The 23277-nt window shown below is 41.3% G+C and overlaps 1 protein-coding gene across 2 annotated transcripts in view; it reads left to right on the top strand.

Annotated features, from left to right (window-relative positions):
• acadvl (acyl-CoA dehydrogenase very long chain) overlaps positions 1-23277 on the top strand; it is a 41587-nt gene extending 18310 nt beyond the window's left edge. For both annotated transcript variants that reach the window (XM_029701807.1, XM_029701806.1), the window contains exons 12-20: positions 970-1056; positions 3234-3296; positions 5574-5675; positions 6944-7041; positions 10850-10922; positions 11036-11108; positions 12670-12742; positions 17868-17943; positions 22961-23277. In XM_029701807.1, the coding sequence (XP_029557667.1) occupies positions 970-1056; positions 3234-3296; positions 5574-5675; positions 6944-7041; positions 10850-10922; positions 11036-11108; positions 12670-12742; positions 17868-17943; positions 22961-23098 (783 nt within the window). In that variant the 3' untranslated portion in view covers positions 23099-23277. The remainder of the gene's footprint in view (positions 1-969; positions 1057-3233; positions 3297-5573; positions 5676-6943; positions 7042-10849; positions 10923-11035; positions 11109-12669; positions 12743-17867; positions 17944-22960) is intronic.

Here is a 23277-nt window from a genome sequence, read left to right as displayed (position 1 = left end):
AGGTCCGGGATAAGGTAGCATGTCCGGTGAACAGGTCAGGGTTCAATAGCTGCAGGCAGAACACCTGACTATGCTGCTGATCCAGTTGACTGGGGATGGGGACAGCCAGGAGTCATCATGCCAGGTAGTCCTGAGGCATGGTCATAGGGCCCAGGTCTGCTGGGAGAGGGCGAGAGAGACATGGGAGAATTAGCGTGAGCATACTTAAGATCACACAGGACACCAGATAGGACACACACACACACACACAGACTATTGCAGCATAGATACTGTGCACTTAGACAGGCGGGGTTGGGGGGCATTGTGGCCCCATCCGACGTTACCCCCGGACAGGGCCAAACAGACGGGATACAACCACACCCACTTTGCCAAAGCACAGCCCCCACACCACCAGAGGGAGATCAACAGACCACCAACTTACTACCCTGAGACAAGGCTGAGTATAGCCCACGAAGATCTCCCCCACGGCACGAGCCCGTGGGGGAGGACCTACTACAGGACCTACTACAGAGATGAGTCTTCAGTAAAGACTTAAAGGTTGAGACCGAGTCTGTGTCTCTCACATGGGTAGGCAGACCATTCCATAAAAAATGTAAATCTATAGGAGAAAGCCCTGCCTCCAGCTGTTTACTTAGAAATTCTAGGAACAATAAGGAGGCCTGATTCTTGTGACAGTACATATAGGCACAGTACCAGTCAAAAGTTTGGCCACCTACTCATTCAAGGGTTTTTCTTTCTTTTTTTTTGTTTTTACAATTTACTACATTGTAAAATAATAGTGAAGACATCACAACTATGAAATAACACAGATGGAATCATGTAGTAACCAAAAAAGTGTTAAACAAATCAAAAATCTATTTTATATTTGAGATTCTTCAGAGTAGCAACCCTTTGCCTTGATGACAGGGAGCTTCTTTTGGTGTCCTACTGTGATTTTCATGTCGTCTTCTCCCCTCCCCTTTCTTTCAGTCTATGGCCTACATGATCAGTGGGAACATGGACAGTGGATCCAAAGATTACCATATTGAAGCTGCCATCAGCAAAATCTTTGCCTCTGTGAGTACAGCACTGTCTGGTTTTATCCTGTCCTCTTTTAACAATTTCACAACTATTACTTCAATTGTGTACATTTTCCATAAGAAATAATACATTGCAAAATGAATGCATTTTCATAAGAAACTTCAGGACACACAATGTATTTTTGAATCAGTCAGAAAATGTATTGATTGATCCAGAAGTGCATAGACTGTAAATACTAAAATAAGACGATTAGTGTGTTTTCTGACTGTAAGACAACAGTTGCCTGCCCAGAATGCAACCCACTTTGAAAGGCTTGACTTAACAAAAGCCCATTGAGATGTGCACGATTCAAGACGGGTGTGCTTCACACTAGTGGTGTCTAAAAAGTTTGATCCCTTCTGGATCCTTGGCTTTCCCACCCGACCAGATATGCATAAATATATTTTTTTAAAACAGAACCGTTCTGAATGGACCTGACGACAGTCAGACCCGTTCCAAAAAGGCCCGTGGAAAAACAGATCCAAACAGACCCGTGCTGGTTCGGATCTGAGAGACCCGTTCAGATTCGAGAGTAGAAGGAGAGAGAGAGAGAAAGAACCCTCCTCAACAAACAAGCGATATTGGCCAAATGATCCACAGTTACGTGTCCTTAACTGTCTTTATAGATGTACTATTGTACATCTATTGTAAAGTGGTTGTTCCACTGGATATCATAAGGTGAATGCACCAAATTGTAAGTCGCTCTGGATAAGAGCGTCTGCTAAATGACATAAATGTAAATGTCTTTAACAAAAGAAAATCGATATGTAGCACACTGAAATGTATTGGTTTTTACTTTCCTTAAACAATGGTTCAGCAATGGTTCAGCTTAAACAAAACACTTTTTGCATATATAAATAACTGGTTTCGATTCTTAAATACATCTACAATAATAATAGTAATGATTATAGCCTAATGATAAAACAAATGATAATAAATACGAAAATAAATACGTTTGAAAATGTGCATCAAACCTGAATAGCAAGTAGCACACAGTCTATTTGGCCGGGCCAACATTCTTCTTAACTTTGTCCTCTAAAACCTGTCCCCAAGGACATTCCCCTTGTAGGCTTCTTTTCACTATAATCTTCCTCCTCTAACTTGTATTTTACTTCAATGAAAAAGGCCTCCATCTTTGCTATCAACAGTAGCCAAGGCTCCTTTCACTTGCGCGCTCTCTCTCTCTCCTCAGCAGCAGGAACATGTGACATGAGCAGCCGAAACCAGTTTCAGCTAGACATAAGCTATACGTTTTGTTGTGTTGCAATTGGCTGACACCGATAACAACACAGTTCTCATCCACTCGCATACATTCAATTAATTGAGCATGGTTCAGTCAGGTCCAGTCGGTAAATCCATTTTAATTGCACATACCTGAGACTCATGGCAATTATATCAAACTGACCCAGATCCGAGACAAAAGTCAGAATTTAGGACTCGTACCCGCTAGGGTCCAGGGTCGGATATCGGATCTGTCGGACCCGTGCCTCTACTTCATGCTGCTACAACAGCAGAGAAGTTTAGCCTGGCGCTCCAACGCTCCTGGTTGTTGTGGAAATTGACCCACTACTACTGTTTACTTTGCATCTATTCTAGGTCATCTCACTGAGTCTACCTTTAAACCCAACCTAACTTGTGGCTTGCCCCATCACCTTATGCACTACTGCCCCACAGTGGCAAGAAGTGACATCCCCAAAAACACACAAACTACACAACACATAAATAACTCCTAGCCTCGCACTCATTGGCTATTTTATGTCCTTAACACTCCAACTGAAACTAAATAATATAAAAATGAAATAAAAATGTTTTTGTAAAACAAAATAATCTTAACTAATAGAAATAAAAATGAATACAGTGGGGCAAAAAAGTATTTAGTCAGCCACCAATTGTGCAAGTTCTCCCACTTAAAAACATGAGAGAGGCCTGTAATTTTCATCATAGGTACACGTCAACTATGACAGACAAAATGAGAAAAGAAATCCAGAAAATCACATTGTAGGATTTTTTATGAATTTATTTGCAAATTATGGTGGAAAATAAGTATGAAAATTACAGGCCTCATCCTTTTAAGTGGGAGAACTTGCGCAATTGGTGGCTGACTAAATACTTTTTTGCCCCACTGTATAAAAGCCCAAAACTATAATAACCTTGGCTCTCTCTCTCTCGTGTAGGAGGCTGCCTGGGAAGTGACTGATGAGTGTATCCAGGTCATGGGAGGAATGGGCTTCATGAAGGTGAGTCTGCATCACTGGATGGCTGCTGGGATTGTTGGGATTGTTGGAAGTGGTTATGTGTGTGTCGTACATAGAAATATAATGGTTTTATACAGGGGTGAAAATAGATTTCTTCCCAGTATGTGTATGCACAAAAAAAAAATTATGAGCCTAATAGAATGACATATAGAATCCCCATTAATTCAATAGGATCTCTGTGGACCTGGAAGTAAATATTATTTTTAAATTTTTTGTAACAATATTTTTATTGGAATTTCACAATTTTCACCCAAATTAAGAGATGCAAAAAAACAGCACACACTTACACACACCTGTGTGTGTGTGTGTGTGTGTGTGTTATTTATATTTATATATATATATATATATATATATATATATATATATATATATATATATATATATATATATATATATATATATATATATATATATATATTATATCTCTCTCATCTTCCCCTCCCCGCCACTCTCACCCTGTCTCCGTCATTGTATCTCTCAATACTTACATTTTAAACGAACATACAGACAGAAATTAAACACAAAAGCTCAGTTTAAATAAAGAAGTTATTAATAAAGAAGTCCAACACATGGAACGTACAGTGTAATTCTGAAACAAATAGATCACCACCATTCTAAGAGAATCCTTGCAGCATAATAGCTGATAAATCAGGTTCTAGGTCATTTAGATAAGGTTCCCATACTTTGTAGAAGTGATCTGTTTTACAATGTGTTAGGGTGCCTGTGTCAGTTTTACATTTAAGACACTGAGGAGAAGAGGAAGAGGGGCTAAAAGCATGCCTGTGATCTGGGGATATATGCAATCTGTGTATTATTCTTAATTGGATTGCTCTAGTACGATTACAGATAGATATTGTTTTTGCATATCTCCAAAATGTCCTCCCTCATCTCTTCGTCAATAGTAACAGACAATTCTTTCTCCCACACTTGTTTCAGCCTCTGTGTGTCAACAGTAGAAAAGGACATTAAAGCATCATAAAACAAAGTTAGACATTTTCCTTTGTGGGGGGAAAAAAGCATTAATTCAATGACAGACACGTCAGGTTGCCAATTAAGGTGGTGCTCTTCAAAATATAATGTCTTACTTGTAGAAAGAGGAAGTCGGTATTTCTCAACCATCTGCTCAAATGACAATAAAATCTGCAAATAAATCATTTAGTCTGCCCATGCCCTTATTAAGCCAAAAGTTAAAGCCAGCATCCAGCAATCCTGGACCAAAATCTGGGTTGTTAAGAATTGTGGTAAGAGCAGAGGTTAGTTTGGACCTTCCCAAAAAACATTGAACTGACCTCCATGCTTTGAGTGTTAAGTGGAATGGGGTTATTGCAGTGATCCTTTACAGATTTGAAGCTTCTGAAAAATAAAAGATCCTGTAAGGAGTATTTAGGAAAAAAAGTCTCAATGTCTAACCAAATAGAGGAGTCATCAGTTGTGATCCAGATAAAGCCTGCATGACCTTTTTTAATGTGTCATAAACTTGATGGATCACTCACATAATAGAGGACGAAACAGAAAAAATGTCTGATTAAACCTGCAGTTCCTCACAATAAAATGACAGCTCTTAATAAGGATTGTTTAAAAAGACCAGCTCTATACAACATTAAAACATTGTTTTGAGCTGTCAAACAATCAATTCAGTAGGCTCCTGTAAGCTTGCCTACCTGCGCGCATTCGTCCACTCTGAAATAATTCCTGCAACCGTACAGTGCACTGTACACCCGCCATTTAATGAATGGAAAAGACATCTGTTACAAAACACAAAAAAATCTAATGAATGAAATTCAGCGATTGTCATTTATTAGGCCTACCTACACTTGTAACCTGAAATGATGTGTCATCTGCTGTCTGTGCGTTTCAGTCTCAGCCACTCATCTCTGCCTTTGGCACGATGAGAACAGAGGCATTCTACAAACTGCATTGTGGAGTGTATTCTATATGTTTTCAAGACCATTCGCTCATGTTTCATGCGACTGACATGGGGTAATGATAAATAATAGCCTAGAGTTTTTGGCATCTTTGTTTTAACTATTGTGATAGACTCATGTTCGACTGGTACGGCGTACTTTCATCCCTGGTTTAATGTCAGCGTCTTACATAGAAATAGATGTAGATCACTACAATGGACATTGTTGGTGTGTAGACATGACTACAGAGAGGCGCTATTGTTTTACGCTGGGTGTGTGTACTTACTGGGAGTGACTAGGTGTGGTGCCTTTGAAGACTGACGTCTTATGGCTGTTTCCTGTGGTCTGTATCCAGGGCTCTGGTGTGGAGAGGGTAATGAGGGATCTTAGAATCTTCAGGATCTTTGAGGGAACCAACGACATTCTCAGACTGTTTGTGGCTCTCAACGGATTCCAGGTACACTACATGTCACCCTTTTTGTCTGAATGATCATACTGTCTTTGTATTTGAAATAGAAATAGAATTTAGTCTACCCAATATTTCAAATCAAATGTATTTATATAGCCCTTCTTACATCAGCTGATATCTCAAAGTACTGTACAGAAACCCAGCCTAAAACCCCAAACAGCAAGCAATGCAGGTGTAGAAGCACGGTGACTAGGAAAAACTCCCTAGAAAGGCCAAAACCTAGGAAGAAACCTAGAGAGAAACCAGGCTATGAGGGGTGGCCAGTCCTCTCCTGGCTGTGCCGGGTGGAGATTATAACAGAACATGGCCAAGATGTTCAAATGTTCATAAATGACCAGCATGGTCAAATAATAATTATCATAGTAGTTGTCGAGGGTGCAACAAGTCAGCAACTCAATAGTAAATGTCAGTTGCCTTTTTCATAGCCGATCTTTGAGAGTATCTCTACCACTCCTGCTGTCTCTAGAGAGTTGAAAACAGCAGGTCTGGGACAGATAGCACATCCGGTGAACAGGTCAGGGATCCATAGCCTCAGGCAGAGCAGTTGAAACTGGAGCAGCAGCACGGCCAGGTGGACTGGGGACAGCAAGGAGTCATCATGCCAGGTAGTCCTGAGGCATGGTCCTAGGGCTCAGGTCCTCCGAGAGAGAGAAAGAAAAAGAATTAGAGAGAGCATATTTAAATTCACACAGGACACCGGATAAGACAAGAGAAATACTCCAGATGTAACAGACTGACCCTAGCCCCCCGACACATAAACCACTGCAGCATAAATACTGGAGGCTGAGACAGGAGGGGTCAGGAGACACTGTGGCCCCATCCGATGATACTCCCGGACAGGGCCAAACAGGCAGGATATAACCCCACCCACTTTGCCAAAGCACAGCCCCCACACCACTAGAGGGATATCTCCAACCACCAACTTACCATCCTGAGACAAGGCCGAGTATAGCCCACAAAGATCTCCGCCACGGCACAACCCAAGGGGGGGGCACCAACCCAGACAGGAAGACCACGTCAGTGACTCAACCCACTCAAGTGACGCACCCCTCCTAGGGACGGCATAGAAGAACACCAGTAAGCCAGTGACTCAGCCCCTGTAATAGGGTTAGAGGCAGAGAATCCCAGTGGAGAGAGGGGAACCGGCCAGGCAGAGACAGCAATGTTCCAGTTGTAGTAATTATATTCCTATGGCGTTTTCTATGTCAGTGTGAGATATGGAGAGTGAATGGTATTGATCTTCCTGTTGTTTCCAGGATGCAGGTAAGCACCTGAAGTCTCTACAGAAGGCTCTGAAGAACCCTCTGGGCAACGCTGGGCTGCTGGCTGGAGAGATGACCAAGAGGGCCAAGAGGTCAGTGTGTAACACGCTGTTTAAGAAGCCCACTTGTCAACACACTAGGGCGGACCCCATTTAGTCGACTAGTCGATTGTTTGGTCGACCGAGATTTCTTTAGTCGGGCAGTAGCAAAAAAACAAATACAAAAAAATATCATGGTGTACAAGACACATGTCTGATTTGCGCTGAGTGGACTGATCCATTGTGGAGGCCGTGGGGATGGCTCAGTCCAAGACGTGCTACTGTAATTGTATATGGATATATTACATAAGAATGATGGTGTAACACTAATAAAAATTATATTATTTTAAAACAAATGCGCTTTCTCCCTCGTTGGATAGCGGTCGCTGTCCACGGTTCTGAAACACATCAGTGCGCTGTTGAATTGGCGACTTTTCCTAGACCGTGTTGTTATTTGCACAATAGTAAAGTTAACCAGCATATTGTTGTTGAGAACAATGCGGCGGAGGCAGCAGCAGAGGGAGGAGATGAGAAGCCCTTGACTTATTGTCTAAGAAAAGTGAGGAGAGAGGAAACCCCAACATAATTAGGTCCTATAATTAACAGTCTAACTGTTAATGTGCCTGGCTTTATAAATCATCAATATATAGATCTACAGCAATAAGACAGATCCTGCTTCTGTTGCCTGTTTGAATGTTTCTTTAATAGCCTACTGATGAGCATCAAGTCTAGCACAGCATGTCAAGTAAACAATTTCACAAATTCGGCTGTTTTAATCTTTACTTTGCTGTAATAAACGCTACACTTTATTTTTTATTTTTTTATTTTTTTTAAATTTAGAACAGCCTCTCTGGTATTATTTATAATTTATTTACTGTTTACACTGTTCTAAATTGTTGGAATATAAAAAATATTTATAATAATAACAACTCTCTTTTTTATTGTTATTATTTGTATAATAATTAATGTCATTATCATTAGGAGGCTTAGTAAGCAGCCTTGTATAACCACCGTCGAGCTGTAGGCCTAAGAGCACATCCTGTTCAGTCTTTAATACCGTAACTTACTTAGGTCTATATTTCAATACTTCTATAGGCTACTGTATCAATAAATCATTCATTAGTTCATGTCATTCATGATTTGAAATTCAATCAAGCATTTTAGTTTTAAAAGGAAATAAATTGAATAAATAATAATTGAATTGCCTTGAATAATTAGCTTACCGTAATTTCCGGACTATTAAGCGCACCTGAATATAAGCCGCACCCACTGAATTTAAAAAATATTTATTATTTTGAACATAAATAAGCCGCACATGTCTATAAGCCGCAGGTGCCTACCGGTACATTGAAACAAATTAACTTTACACAGGCTTTAACGAAACACGGCTTGTAACAAAAATAAATAGGCTTTAACAAAACACGGCTTGTAACAAAAAAGAAAAAATTAGCAGTAAGCTTTAGTTGTCTTTTTGCACTGAGTCAATTCCTCACGCTGCTGTTTCCAACGTCTTATCATCGACTCATTAAGACCAAGCTCCCATGCAGCAGCTCTATTTCCTTTTCCAACAGCCAGATCAATCGCCTTCAACTTGAAAGCTGCACCATATGCATTTCTCCGTGTCTTTGCCATGATGAGGGTGACAAAATGACTACCGTAATCGGAATGATTGGAAGTTTGAGAGCGCTCGATTTAATCTAAACAGTAAACAAAAAAAGTTGTTTGACCTTAACCCGTTCGGCAATTTCATTGGTCTAATGAAAGCTTCATGCCGCCAAAAAACTGAGCACGTCACAGAATGTGTTTTTTTGGAGAAAAAAAATTGAAAGCGGGAAAAATCCATATGTTAGCCGCGTCATTGTTTAAGCCGCGAGGTTCAAAGCTGGGAAAAAAGTTGCGGCTTATAGTCCGGAATTTACGGTAAACAATAAATAAACCTTTTAGATTTTGGAAATTTTAATTCACGAATGAATTCAACTGTTTTTAGTCTTTGCGGTAATAAAGGTGGACAATCAGAACTGTTGTCCGGGAGTTTCACCCTATTGTCATGATCGATGGTTTCAAGTTTGTATCCGTACATTTTTTTGACAAGCTGATCATAACAAAAAAGAAAATACTTCTACATTTTCCGCAGTGTAAATACATTGCAAATAGGCTCGGGATAACTCCTGACAAAGTTGGGTAGTTGAAGTTCAGTGCTTAAATGGCCAAATTGATTAGTCACAGGAATCAGGACTAATAAAGCCAATGTAATGGCCTGTATTACAAACGGTGGGCCTACCACATGGATGGGCATTCATAAAATTACATTGTGGGCCGACATGGTAGGCTACATCCTAGTAAGCACGAGCAAACATCTTTTTTTGGTCCTGTCTGGATGTTGCTTTTTGGTGCTTTACAAACGGTAGGCTTATCACAGATGGGCGTTCATCAAATTATTTTCAGGCAAAACTGTGGGCTACACCTTTTGGACTGTCATTTTTTTGGTCTCACTTATGGAGAGTAACATTTCCAACCAGAATAACCTACATTTGTTTGGCGAACTCCAAGGTCCTCTGGTAATACTAGTCCCAGCGAATCGACATCCCTGTGTTTTGAGAGAAATGCCTGCGTTTGACAGATGTTGCTTGCGGTTTTCACAAGAAAACAACAACTGATTGGATAAATTGAACTAAGTGCTGTGCATAGGCTGCATGTAGGCCATTCACATAGAGTTGATAAACTTTTACAATGAATGCTTTGTTTGTTTTGTGCTTTTCAGTTGAATATTACCAAATGCATCAGTAAGAAATATTGAGCCTATTTAATGCAACCCTTACTGTTAATAGATGGCAAAGCAGCAGCATACAACTGACCTAAACCCTTGGAAATGATAAGTTGCTTTCTCATCCATAGCCTTAAAATGCATCTCAAGTGCAATTGCACTGTTTAGCTCACATCTGAAGGCTGGGGGGAATTTAGGACGTACTGCGGCTCGCTAAAAAATCTTAATGATTATGATCACACTTCCTCAATTGAAATATTATGGCTACACTAAAGGAGAGATGGTTTAGAAACTTGGGAAGAAAGCTGGAGTTCTCAGTGTGACCTGATCACCTGGACATGTTGAAATACTTTATCTTCACGCCTAGAATAAAAACCTCCAGGCTTCCTTCATAACTATCAATTTATTGGGAAAATATAAAGAATTACATGGGGCAGTATGGAAAAAAACTAATCCCATCCGAATCATCCTCTGGAATAAGGGACATTCTGGAGTAATAATTACATGACAAACGTTCTCTAGTAATACTAGTCCAGTGCGAACAGGTCTTAGGTTACTTGCATGCGTCACGTAAAGAGAGCAAGGGTTAAGGGAATAGGGAATGTTTTTCCTAAACAAATGAGGGATTTCGAAAGCAACTTCAGTCAGAAATGGCTGTAATTATGTTGCAGCTTCAGCAACATGGACAGCGCGATTAACACTTTGATGTTCTGTTGTGGTCGCAACAGCAGGGATGAGAGAGAGACAACGGGTGCTAGTCAGTCACTCGCTGTCTTTTTTCTTTTTAGCACAGCAAGTCTGAGCCCGGCCCGGCACAATCAAATCTATTGCTGGTCAGACTCCCTCTAGTCATTTGTGTGTCTTAATTATTTAATCAAACAGTGTGCTTGAAGGATCAGACAAGCTCAGTGAATATAGTTGATGTGATTCAACCACATAGGATGTGTCAATATATGGAAAAATGCATGTTTAAAAATGTCAACCAATCGATTGGTCGAAAGAACAGACAACTCTTGGTCGACCAATTTTTATTTTATTTTACTCGGACAGCCCTACAACACACACTCCCTAACCGTCTGTCTCGTTCTTGTTATCCAGGAGGGCAGGTCTGAGCACTGGCCTCACTCTACAGGGATCAATCCATCCTGAGCTGTCTCACAGTGGAGATCTGGTGAGAGAGATTCAAAGCTTGCATTGACCTCCGTGGCTGTATGTATCCATCCGTGCCATAATGTCACTGTAAGTCTAAGACTCCCAGTTGATTGACGTCTGTATTTCTTCCAGGCTGTTAAAGCTATCGAGCACTTTGGAGTCACTGTTGAGGATATGCTGCTCAAACACGGCAAGAACATCCTCCGTGAGTATTGATAATGCACTGTCAACCTACAGTACATAAGAATAACTAAATGTGTGAACCTGATTTAAGGATACCCAACTAGCACATGTGGATCCTTGAAATTTGTGGGAACGTAGGTTTTTGTTTTCCCATTGGTTCTGGGAACAAAGTCATACATTTCCTGACTAATAAAACTAAATGTTTTTTAAAAGCTCTGAGAACGAAAGTGAACATTTTTTCCCTGTTCTGGGAACATCAATTTTTAGGTTGCTGGGAGATTATGAGAACCAGGATGAAGGTAGCATGTAAAGTTTTTTTTTTTTTTTTTTTTTTTTTTTTTTTTTTTTTTTTTTACTGTTACAAAGCTGTACATTTTTGTCTATTCAAACAGACCCCATAACAAGTGAGAGGATAGAGAAAGGTTTTGTTGAAGCTCAGAATGGAATGTATGTTTTTAAATAATTCTTAGAACGTTATTTGAGCATTACTAATGTTTTCTTGTGTTTGTTATGGAAAGTTTTCTGAATGTTCTGAGAACTTGAGTTTAAAATGAACCATGAGGAAACCTGCAGAAAACGGTGGTGGAAATTCTACCTTTAATTAATAATGAGGAGAGGCAAAATCAATAATCAATCAAGGTATTACTTTTATAAAAAAGTATAATAATGAGGCTGGTTGTGCCACCCACGCAGGTGAAATGGAGCGAGAGCCTCCTGTACAGGATCATTTATATAGTCAAGCTACCCAATGCAAGCATCTGCAAAACGTGTGTGTGTGTGTGTGTGTGTGAGAGGGGAGACAACTGGGTGAAAAGGTTGCCTCAGTCTGTCGCACCTGTGTGAGGACAATATGGCCAGAATGACAGGAAGTCACTCCAGACATACTACCTCTAACAGTAGCTCAACGGTTCCCCCAAGCTGGGCAAGCGAGTGCCTTTGACTGTCGGCCCAGATGATGTATGGTTGTACTGGTCACACACACACACACAAACTATGACTCTTTCGCCCAGAAACAGGCTCCAAACAGAACAATAGCTCTATCACGGGTGTGCAGAATTGAACACTTTTCATTTAACACTGCTCTGTCTTCAGTTAGGCTAAGAGGAACCAGTTAGTTTCTGGCAGTTCTTGGCTGAGCGGCCAGATATCATGGGGTCATTCTACACAGGCCTCTTATTAATGCGCAGACACACTTTTCTATCTTATGAGTTATTTCCTTTGACAATCTCAAGCCCAACGTCTAGGCTTAAAGACAGATATTTCAGTACACAAGCATTAGTAAGGTTTAACTTCAAAATGCCCTCACAAAACGTTATGCAGAAGTACTGAAATTCCCACAGAAGAACGTTTTCACATTCTCTGAATGCTCTGAGAACATGCCTTTTAAATAGAACCATTAGTAAACCTGTAGAAAACGTTATGCTGCTAGCTGGGTATCCTGCACCATACCCAGAACGTTGTGGGAAGGTTGTATGTAAAATAACCATAGGACAACGCGCTCTAAGAAACATATGGTTCTCAGAACATTATGTGCTAGCTGGGTAGTGTTTAATGGCTAATGTTATTTCTCCTCTCCATTGCAGATGAGCAGTTCGTGCTGAAGAGAGTGGCAGACAGTGCCATTGACCTGTATGCTATGGTTGTTGTCCTGTCCAGGTAATACTGATCCTTACTAAACATGTTTTATTTGTAGAAATGCTGTATTAGAATCTGTATGTTGTCTGGTGTTTATTATACTGTACGGCATGTTCTTTGCTTTTGTGACATCAACTCTGCTCTCTGGTCCACTCTTACCCAATGGGTCGTTCCACTTCAAAAAGAGGATTTCCACACCCACCATCTCAGATTGCTCTGAAATAATTTGTTGTTAGAAACAAATGAGATTAACATTCCTGCATCATTATTTAGTTGAAATATAATTGGATCTCTGAGAAATTTAACGGAAAATTCCCCCCAAAAACGATATTTTGGTATTTGTTTCATTAGTCCCAAAATGTTTTGCATGTCAGCCATCAAGATCTGCAGCATCATACAAGCTGCATTTCTGTATTTTGAAAGTTATAGATCTTGATTGCTGACATGCAAAACGTTTTGGGACTACATCAGCAATTAACTAATGAAACAAATACCAAAATATAGTTTTTGGGTGGAATTTTTCTTTAAGCTGTTTAAATGCTTCCAAATTGCCCGTTTTTAATTTATAGGAATCATATAATATTCAGTAAATATAGTACCAAACATCCGATTTGGACAAAACCTTTTTTCTAACACTGAGTTAGACGAGGAATCCTACCACACCCCTGCCAGTCCCACCCCAACAACGAATATGTAGTATCAGTTCTCTATGTCTGACATGTAGTATGGAGTTGCGGCTCAAAGTATTGTTTCTTCATCCTATGTAATGTATTCTCAGTGAAATTATTTTTCTCTTCAGAGAAATTAGTCATCAAATTTTATGTCACATGTGCCGAATTTCAATGGGTGTAGACTTTACCATGAAATATTTGCTTATGAGCCCTTCCAAACTATGCAGAGTAAAAAAAATAAAGAAATAAAAATAGTAACACAAAGAATAAAATGCACAATAATGGAGCTATGTACAGGGAGTACCAGATCAATGTGGAGCTATGTACAGGGAGTACCAGATCAATGTGGAGCTATGTGCAGGGAGTACCAGATCAATGTGGCGCTATCTACAGGAAGTACCAGTACCAGAGTGGAGCTATGTGCAGGGAGTACCAGATCAATGTGCAGTGGTATGAGGTAATTGAGGTAGATATGTTCATGAAGGCAGGGTAAAGTAACTAGGCGTCATTGAAATGTAGATTTATGTCCCATCCTACATGCTGATATTATGAGATTCTGAACACCAAAGGATGCTATTCCTGCGATTAGGTGAAAAAATTGTTTTTAATCCCTTCCCAGTATTAAAAATTCTAGTTTCATGTCAGGTTAAACAGCAGTTACCTAGCCATGCTTTCTACTAGAGCTGTCTTCTACCTCTCCACTGTTTTGAGAGAAACGTCCTGCTGTTCACTGCAGGTGCATCGATGTTCTAGTCCCAAAGCCAGCCAGCCAGGCAAAGACCCCGCCAGCTCTGAGCAGTCCACATGGTCCTAAAGCCAGCCCGTTAAACCGCTAAACTGCATTTGACTTTTAATCAGAATTGGAATGATTTTTAGTAGCCAATTTTTTTTTGTAATTGTTGTTAAGTTAGGGTATGGTGACTGGGAGCGGCAAGTAGCCTAGTGGTTAGAGCGTTGGACTAGTAACCGAAAGGTTGCAAGATTGAATCCCTGAGCTGACAAGGTAAATAAATATCTGTCGTTCTGCCCCTGAACAAGTCAGTTAACCCACTGTTCCTAGTCCGTCATTGAAAATAAGAATTTGTTCTTATTAACTGACTTGCCTAGTTAAATTTTAAAAAACCTTTTTTAAATACTCTGCCATACCAAATTGATGCCTCTGCCTGTAAGCAGTCTATTAACAAGGTACACTACATGACCAAAGGTTTGTCAAACATCTCATTCCAAAATCATGGGCATTAATATGGAGTTGGTCCCTCCTTTGCTGCTATAACAGCCTCCACTCTTCTGGTAAGGCTTTCAACTAGATGTTGGAACATTATTGCGAGGACTTACTTCTATTCAGCCACAAGAGCATTAGTGAGGTCGGGCACTGATGTTGGGCAATTAAGCCTGGCTAATCACCCAGTCAGTGTTCCAATTCATTCCAAAGGTGTCCGATGGGGTTGAGGTCAACGCTCTATGTAGGCCAGTCAAGTTCTTCCATGCCAATCTCGACAAACCACATTTTCTGTATGGACCTCGCTTGTGCACGGGGGCATTGTCATGCTGAAACAGGAAAGAGCCTTTCCCAAACTGTTGCCACAAAGTTAGAAGCACAGAAAGGTCTAGAATGTCATTAATTGTATTCTGTAGCGTTAAGATTTCCCTTCGCTGGAATTAAGGGGCCAAGCCCAAACCATGAGAAACAGCCCCAGACCATTATTCCTCCACCAAACTTTACAGTTGGCACTGTGCATTGGGGCAGGTAGCGTTCTCCTGGCATCCGCCAAACCCAGATTCGCACTGCCAGATGGTGAAGCATGATTCATGACTCCAGAGAACGCGTTTCCGCTGCTCCAGAGTCCAATGGCGGCGAGCTTTACACCACTCCAGTCTACACTTGTCCTTGCGCATGGTGATCTTAGTCTTGTGTGCGGCTGCTCGGCCATGGAAACCTATTTCATGAAGCTCCCGACGAACAGTTCTTGTGCTGACGTTGCTTCCAGAGGAAGTTTGGAACTCTGTAGTGAGTATTGCAACCGAGAGCTACACGCTTCACCACTCAGCGGTCCTGTTCTGTGAGCTTGTGTGGCCTACCACTTCACGGCTGAGCCGTTGTTGGTCCTTGACATTTCCACTTCGCAATAACAGCACTAACAGTTGACCAGGGCAGCTCTAGCAGGGCAGAAATTTGATGAACTGACTTGTTGGAAAGGTGGCATCCTATGATGGGGCAACGTTGAAAGTCAATGAGCTCTTCGGTAAGGCTATTCTACTGCCAATGTTTGTCTATGAAGATTGCATGGCTGATTTTTATGCACCAGTCAGCAACGGGTGTGGCTGAAATAGCTGAGTCCACTAATTTGAAGGGGTGTCAAAATACTTTTGTATATACAGTGCATTCGGAAAGTATTCAGACCCCTTGACTTTTTCCACATTTTGTTACATTATAGCCTTGTTCAAAAATGTATTAAATTATTTTTGTCACTCATCAATCTACACACAATACCCCATGATGACAAATCAAAACTAGGGTTTTAGAAATTTTTGCACATTTTTATATAGAAAAAACTCATCAATTACAGCCTCGAGTCCTCTTGGGTATGACGCTACAAGCTTGGCACTGTATTTGGGGAGTTTCTCCCATTTTCTGCATATCCTCGCAAGCTCTGTCAGGTTGGATAGGGAGCTTCACTGCACAGCTGTTTTCATGTCTCTCCAGAGATGTTTGAGTCTCTGCTCTGGCTGTGCCACTCAAGGAAATTCAGAGACTTGTCCTGAAGCCACTCCTGCCTTGTCTTGGCTGTGTGCTTAGGGTCGTTGTCCTTTTGGAAGGTGAACCTTTGCCCCAGTCTGAGGTCCTGAATGCTCTGGAGCAGGTTTTCGTCAAGTATCTCACTGTACTTTGCTCCGTTCATCTTTCTCTCGATCCTGACTAGTCTCCTAGTCCCTGCCCCTGAAAAACATCCCCACAGCATTATGCTGCCACCACGCTTCACTGTAGAGATGGTGCCAGGCTTCCTCCAGATGTGAGACTTGGCATATAGTCTGAGAGTCTTGAGGTGCCTTTTGGCAAACTCCAAGCAGGCAGTCATGTGTTTGATTTAGAGTGCTGCAGAGATGGTTGTCCTTATGGAAGGGTCTCCCATCTCCACAGAGGACCTCTAGAGCTCTGTTAGAGTGACCATCGGGTTCTTGGTCACCTCCCTGACCAAGGCCCTTCTCCCCGATTTTCTCAGTTTGGTGGCCAGCTCATTTAAGAATGATGGAGGCCACTGTGTTCTTGGGAACCTTCATTGATGCAGAAACGCTTTGGTACCCTTCCCCAGACAAAATTCTGTCACAGAGCTCTACGGACAATTCCTTCGACCACATGGCTTGGTTTTTGCTCTGACATGCACTGTCAACTGTGGGACCTTTTTTATATAGCCTTGTGTGTGTGCCTTTCCAAATCATGTCCAATCAATTGAATTTACCATGGGTGGACTCTCAAGGATGATCAATGGAAACAGGATGCACCTGAGCTCAAAGGGTCTGAATACTTAAGTATTTCTAAAAAACTGTTTTCGCTTTATCATTATGCGATATTGTGTGTAGATTAATGAGGATTTTTATTATTATTTTTTTTACTCATTTTAGATTAAGGCTGTAATGTAACAAAATGTGGAAAAAGTGAAGGGGTCTGAATACTTTTTGAATGCGCTGTATAGTGTATGACAGCAACCCATGCTTTGGTTTTGTTGGAAACTGTTTCAAATTATAGCTTTTTAGCGTTTGTGGTACAAATCCAATGCATGTCAATGGTACATATATTAGCATTTTTACGATTCGTGTTCAAATCATGCTAAAGTAACTCATTTATGCTACTTATAGATGATTTGGATATGAAGCAGGAAATGCTAATAATATATACCATTGACTTGCATTGGATTTGTGCCCCAAGTGCTGAAATGTTAGCATTTGAAACAGTGGCCAGGAAAACAAAACCAAAGCTTGGGTTGCTGTCATACCTTGTCCATAGACTAAGGAAACCAATATGTTGTTTTGTAATTTGAGTAAACTATCCCGTTAACATTGAGGGGGAACAGCACCATCTAGAGGTCAGAACCTGGTAATATCAGGATATAGGATGGGAATTAAACCTAATAACTTCAATGACAGATTTCTCTGAACAGGATAAAGGTTAAAAAAAATCCCCGAGGATGCATTACTTAGGATGACTAAACAATACTTATATGAATCCTATAAATTAAAATGGGCAATTTGGATCGAATCAATTAGCTTAGATTCTCAGAAATGTTGTTGCAGGAATGCTAATCTTATCTGTTTCTAACTACAGAAACTATTTCAGAACAATCTGAGATGGTGGGTGTTATGGCTTGGAACGACTCCAGTAGAAATATAGGTTGCCATTTGTGTAACATGCTATATTCTGTGAAAAAGATGAAAGCATGACTTGGAATGATATCTCCCTCTCTCCTTCTCTCTTTCAGGGCATCCCGCTCTCTGAGCCAGGGTCATGCCTCTGCCCAGCATGAGAAGATCCTGTGTGAAACCTGGTGTATCGAGGCAAGTGTGTCTCTCTCACACACATACACACATACATACATACATACATACATGCATACATGCATACATACATGCATACATACATACATACATACATACATACATACATACATACATACATACATACATACATACATACATACATACATACATACATACATACATACATACATACATACATACATACATACATACATACATACATACATACATACATACATCCATCCATCCATCCATCCATCCATCCATCTCTGGAAAAAATTAAGAGACCACTGCAAAATGATCAATTTCTCTGGTCTGTGTTTGGGTAAAATTAACATTTTTGTTTTATTGTTATGTTCACAAAAAACATAACAATTATTTTAAGAATTATAGATACAGAACTCCTCTATGCACTCGATGTCCGATTTTAAAATAGCTTTTCGGTGAAAGCACATTTTGCAATATTCTTAAGTAGATAGCCCGGCATCACAGGGCTAGCTATTTAGACACGCAGCAAGTTTAGCATTCACCAAAGTCAGATTTACTATAAGAAAAATGTTATTACCTTTGCTGTCTTCGTCAGAATGCACTCCCAGGACTTCTACTTCAATAACAAATGTTGGTTTGGTCCCAAATAATCCATAGTTATGTTCAAACAGCGGCGTTTTGTTCGTGCGTTCAAGACACTATCCGAAGGGTAAATAAGGGTTACGAGCATGGCGCATTTCGTGACAAAAAATGTCTAAATATTCCATTACCGTACTTCGAAGCATCTCAACCGCTGTTTAAAATCAATTTTTATGGCACTTTTCTCGTAAAAAAGCGATAATATTCCGACTGGCAAAGCCTGTTTACATTCAACGAGAGAAAAAGTAAAAGCATGCTATCCCCTCATGCACGAGCCTCGTCTAATGGCCCTCTGATAGAGCACTTGCCAAACGCGCTAGTGTGTTTCAGCCTGGGCCTTGAATTACGTCATTCAGCTTTTTCCCGGGTTCTGAGAGCCTATGGGAGCCGTAGGAAGTGTCACGTTACAGCAAAGATCCTCAGTCTTCAATAAAAAGAGCCAAGATGAACAGCAACTTGTCAGACAGGCCACTTCCTGGTCAGAATCTTCTCAGGTTTTGGCCTGCCATATGAGTTCTGTTACACTCACAGACACCATTCAAACAGTTTTAGAAACTTTAGGGTGTTTTCTATCCAAAGCCAATAATTATATGCATATTCTAGTTACTGGGCAGGAGTAGTAACCAGATTAAATCGGGTACGTTTTTTATCCGGCCGTGTAAATACTGCCCACTGGAGTCCAATCAATGAGACGAGATTGGAGATGTTGGTTAGAGCTGCCTTGCCCTATAAAAAAAAAACACAAAATTTGAGTTTGCTATTAACAAGAAGCATTGCCTGAACCATACATCGAACAAAAGAGATCTCAGAAGACCTAAGATTAAGAATTGTTGACTTGCATAAAGCTGGAAAGGGTTACAAAGTATCTCTAAAAGCCTTGATGTTCATCAGTCCATGGTAAGAAAATTGTCTACAAATGGAGAAAGTTCAGCACTGTTGCTACTCTCCCTAGGAGTGGCCGTCCTGCAAAGATGACTGCAAGAGCACAGCGCAGAATGCTCAATGAGGTTAAGAAGAATCCTAGTGTCAGCTAAAGACTTACAGAAATCTCTGGAACATGCTAACATCTCTGTTGACGAGTCTGCGATACGTAAAACACTAAACAAGAATAGTGTTCATGGGAGGACCACAGAAGAAGCCACTGCTGTCCAAAAAGAACATTTACTGCACGTCTGAGGTTTGCAAAAGTGCACCTGGATGTTCCACAGCGCTACTGGCAAAATATTCTGTGGACAGATGACACTACAGTTGAGTTGTTTGGAAGGAACACACAACATTATGTGTTGACAAAAAAAGGCACAGCACACCAACATCAAAACCTCATCCCAACTGTAAAGTATGGTGGAGGGAGCATCATGGTTTGGGGCTGCTTTGCTGCCTCAGGGCCTGGACAGCTTGCTATCATCGACGGATTAATGAATTCCCAAGTTTATCAAGACATTTTGCAGGAGAATATAGGCTATCTGTCCGCCAATTGAAGCTCAACAGAAGTTGGGTGACGCAACAGGACAACGACCCAGAACACAGAAGGAAATCAACAACAAAATGGCTTCAACAGAGGAAAATACGCCTTCTGGAGTGGCCTAGTCATTGTCCTGACCTCAACCTGATTTGAGATGTGGCATGACCTCGAAAGCTGTTCACACCAGACGTCCCAAGAATATTGCTGAACTGAAACAGTTTTGTAAAGAGGAATGGTCCAAAATTCCTCCTGACCGTTGTGCAGGTCTGATCCGCAACTACAGAAAATGTTTGGTTCAGGTTATTACTGCCAAAGGAGGGTCAACCAGTTATTAAATCCAAGGGTACACATACTTTTTCCACCCTGCACTGTGAATGTTTACACAGTGTTTTCAATGAAAACATATAATTGTGTGTTATTAGTTTAAGCAGACTGTGTTTGTCTATTGTTGTGACCTAGATGACGATCAAATTTGCATCCTGTAGCTCCAACTCCAAAAAGTTCTGGGACACTGAAGTCCCTGGAGAATAAGAGCACCTCCTCTCAGCTGCCCACTGCACTGAGGCTAGGAAACACTGTCACCACCGATAAATCCACAATAATCGAGAATTTCAATAAGCATTTCTCTACGGCTGGCCATGCTTTCCTCCTGGCTACCCCAACCCCGGCCAACAGCTCCCCGCTCCTCGCAGCGACTTGCCCAAGTCTCCCCAGCTTTTTCTTCACCCATATCCAGATAGCAGATGTTCTGAAAGAGCTGCAAAACCTGGGCCCGTACAAATCAGCTGGGCTAGACAATCTGGACCCTCTCTTTCTAAAATTATCCGCTGCCATCTGTTCAACCTCTTTCATATCATCCAAGATTCCTAAAGATTGGAAAGCTGCTGCGGTCATCCCCCTCTTCAAAGGGGGTGACAATCTAGACCCAAACTGTTACAGACCTATATCCATCCTGCCCTGCCTTTCTAAAGTCTTCGAAAGCCAAGTTAACAAACAGATCACTGACCATTTCGAATCCCACCGTACCTTCTCCGCTGTGCAATCCGGTTTCCGAGCTGGTCACGGGTGCACCTCAGCCACGCTCAAGGTCCTAAACGATATCATAACTGCCATCGATAAAAGACAGTACTGTGCAGCCGTCTTCATCGACCTGGCCAAGGCTTTCGACTCGGTCATTCACTGTATTCTTATCGGCAGAATCAACAGCCTTGGTTTCTCAAATGACGGCCTTGCCTGGTTCACCAACTACTTCTCAGAGTTCAGTGTGTCAAATTGGAGGGCCTGTTGTCTGGATCACTGGCAGTCTCTATGGGGTACCACAGGGTTCAGTTCTTGGGCCGACTCTTTTCTCTGTATATATCAATGATGTTGCTCTTGCTGCAGGTGATTCCTACGCAGACAATCCCATTCTGTATACATCTGGCTCTTCTTTGGACACTGTGTTAACAATCCTCCAATCAAGCTTCAATGCCAAACAACACTCCTTTGGTGGCCTCCAACTGCTCTTAAACGCTAGTAAAACTAAATGCATGCTCTTCAACCGATCGCTGCCCTCACCTGCCTGCCCAACTAGCATCATTTCTCTGGACGGTTCTGACTTAGAATATGTGGACAACTACAAATACCTAGGTGTCTGGTTAGACTGTAAACTCTCCTTCCAGACTCATATTAAGCATCTCCAATCCAAAATGAAATCTAGAATCGGCTTCCTATTTCGCAACAAAGCCTCCTTCACTCACGCTGCCAAACATATTCTCGTAAAACTGACTATCCTACCGATCCTCGACTTCGGCGATGTCATTTACAAAATAGCCTCCAACACTCTACTCAGCAAACTGGATGCAGTCGATCACAGTGCCATCCATTTTGTCACCAAAGCCCCATATACCACCCACCACTGCGACCTGTATGCTCTCGTCGGCTGGCCCTCGCTACATATTTGTCTCCAAACCCACTGGCTTCAGGTCATCTATAAGTCTTTGCTAGGTAAAGCGCCGCCTTATCTCAGCTCACTGATCACCATAGGAACACCTACCCGTAGCATGTGCTCCAGCAGGTATATCTCACTGGTCATCCCCAAAGCCAACACATACTTTGGCCGCCTTTCCTTCCAGTTCTCTGCTGCCAATGACTGGAACAAATTGCAAAAATCGCTGAAGTTGACTTATATCAACAGTCAGAACCTTATATCTCCCTCACTAACTTTAAGCATCATCTGTCAGAGCAGCTTACCGATCGCTGCACCTGTACATTGCCCATCTACCTCATCCCCATATTGTTATTTACTTTTTTTGCTCTTTTGCACACCAGTATTTCTACTTGCACATCATCATCTGCACATCTATCACTTCAGTGTTAATCTGCTAAATTGTAATTACTTCGCCACCATTGGCCTATTTATTGTCTTACCTCCTTACTCCATTTGCACACACTGTATATAGACTTTTCTATTGTGTTATTAACTGTACTTTTGTTTATCCCATGTGTAACTCTGTTGTTTTTGTTGCGCTGCTGTGCTTTATCTTGGCCAGGTCGCAGTTGTAAATGAGATCTTGTTCTCAACTGGCCTACCTGGTTAAATAAAGGTTAAAAAAAATCATTTTTTTTAACCTTTTATTTAACTAGGCAAGTCAGTTGAGAACTTGTTCTTGTTTTCAATGACGGCCTACCGGGGAACAGTGGGTTAACTGCCTTGTTCAGGGGCAGAACGACATATTTTTACCTTGTCAGCTCGGGGATTCAATCTTGCAACCTTTCGTTTACTAGTCCAACGCTCTAACCACTAGGCTACCTGCCGCCCCCATGACCAATGTATGCAGAAATCAGGTATTTCCAAAGGGTTCACAAACTGTTTCTTGCCACTAGTGTGTGTGTGTGTGTGTGTGTGTGTGTGTGTGTACACTGTACATACACATGTCTGATCTCTGCCCCCCATCCCTCCACCAGGCCTATGACAGGATCATGAAGAACGTCAAGGACCTGAAGTCTAGTTCCACCACCCAAGTCTTTAAGAACATGAAGGCCATATCTGCTGCCGTAGTGGAGAATGGAGGCATTGTCGCTCCTCACCCTCTGGGTTTCTAAACCAGCTCATAGTACATGTCTAACATTACCAGAAACATACTACTCCCTGAGAGAGAGGTCCTTTTCACACTACTGAACCAATCCAAGCTGTACTGTACTGGCTGAAACCATGCTAGAAAGGAAAATGTGAAACCAAAATCTGAGCCAGTATGGTTTGGGTCGGCACGATAATGCGAAAA

The sequence above is a fragment of the Salmo trutta genome, chromosome 19 (genome assembly GCF_901001165.1).
Source record: "Salmo trutta chromosome 19, fSalTru1.1, whole genome shotgun sequence".
NCBI classification, from domain to species: domain Eukaryota; kingdom Metazoa; phylum Chordata; class Actinopteri; order Salmoniformes; family Salmonidae; genus Salmo; species Salmo trutta.
The sequence above is the reverse complement of the archived record's forward strand: the minus strand, read 5'-3'. Positions and strand labels throughout refer to the sequence as shown.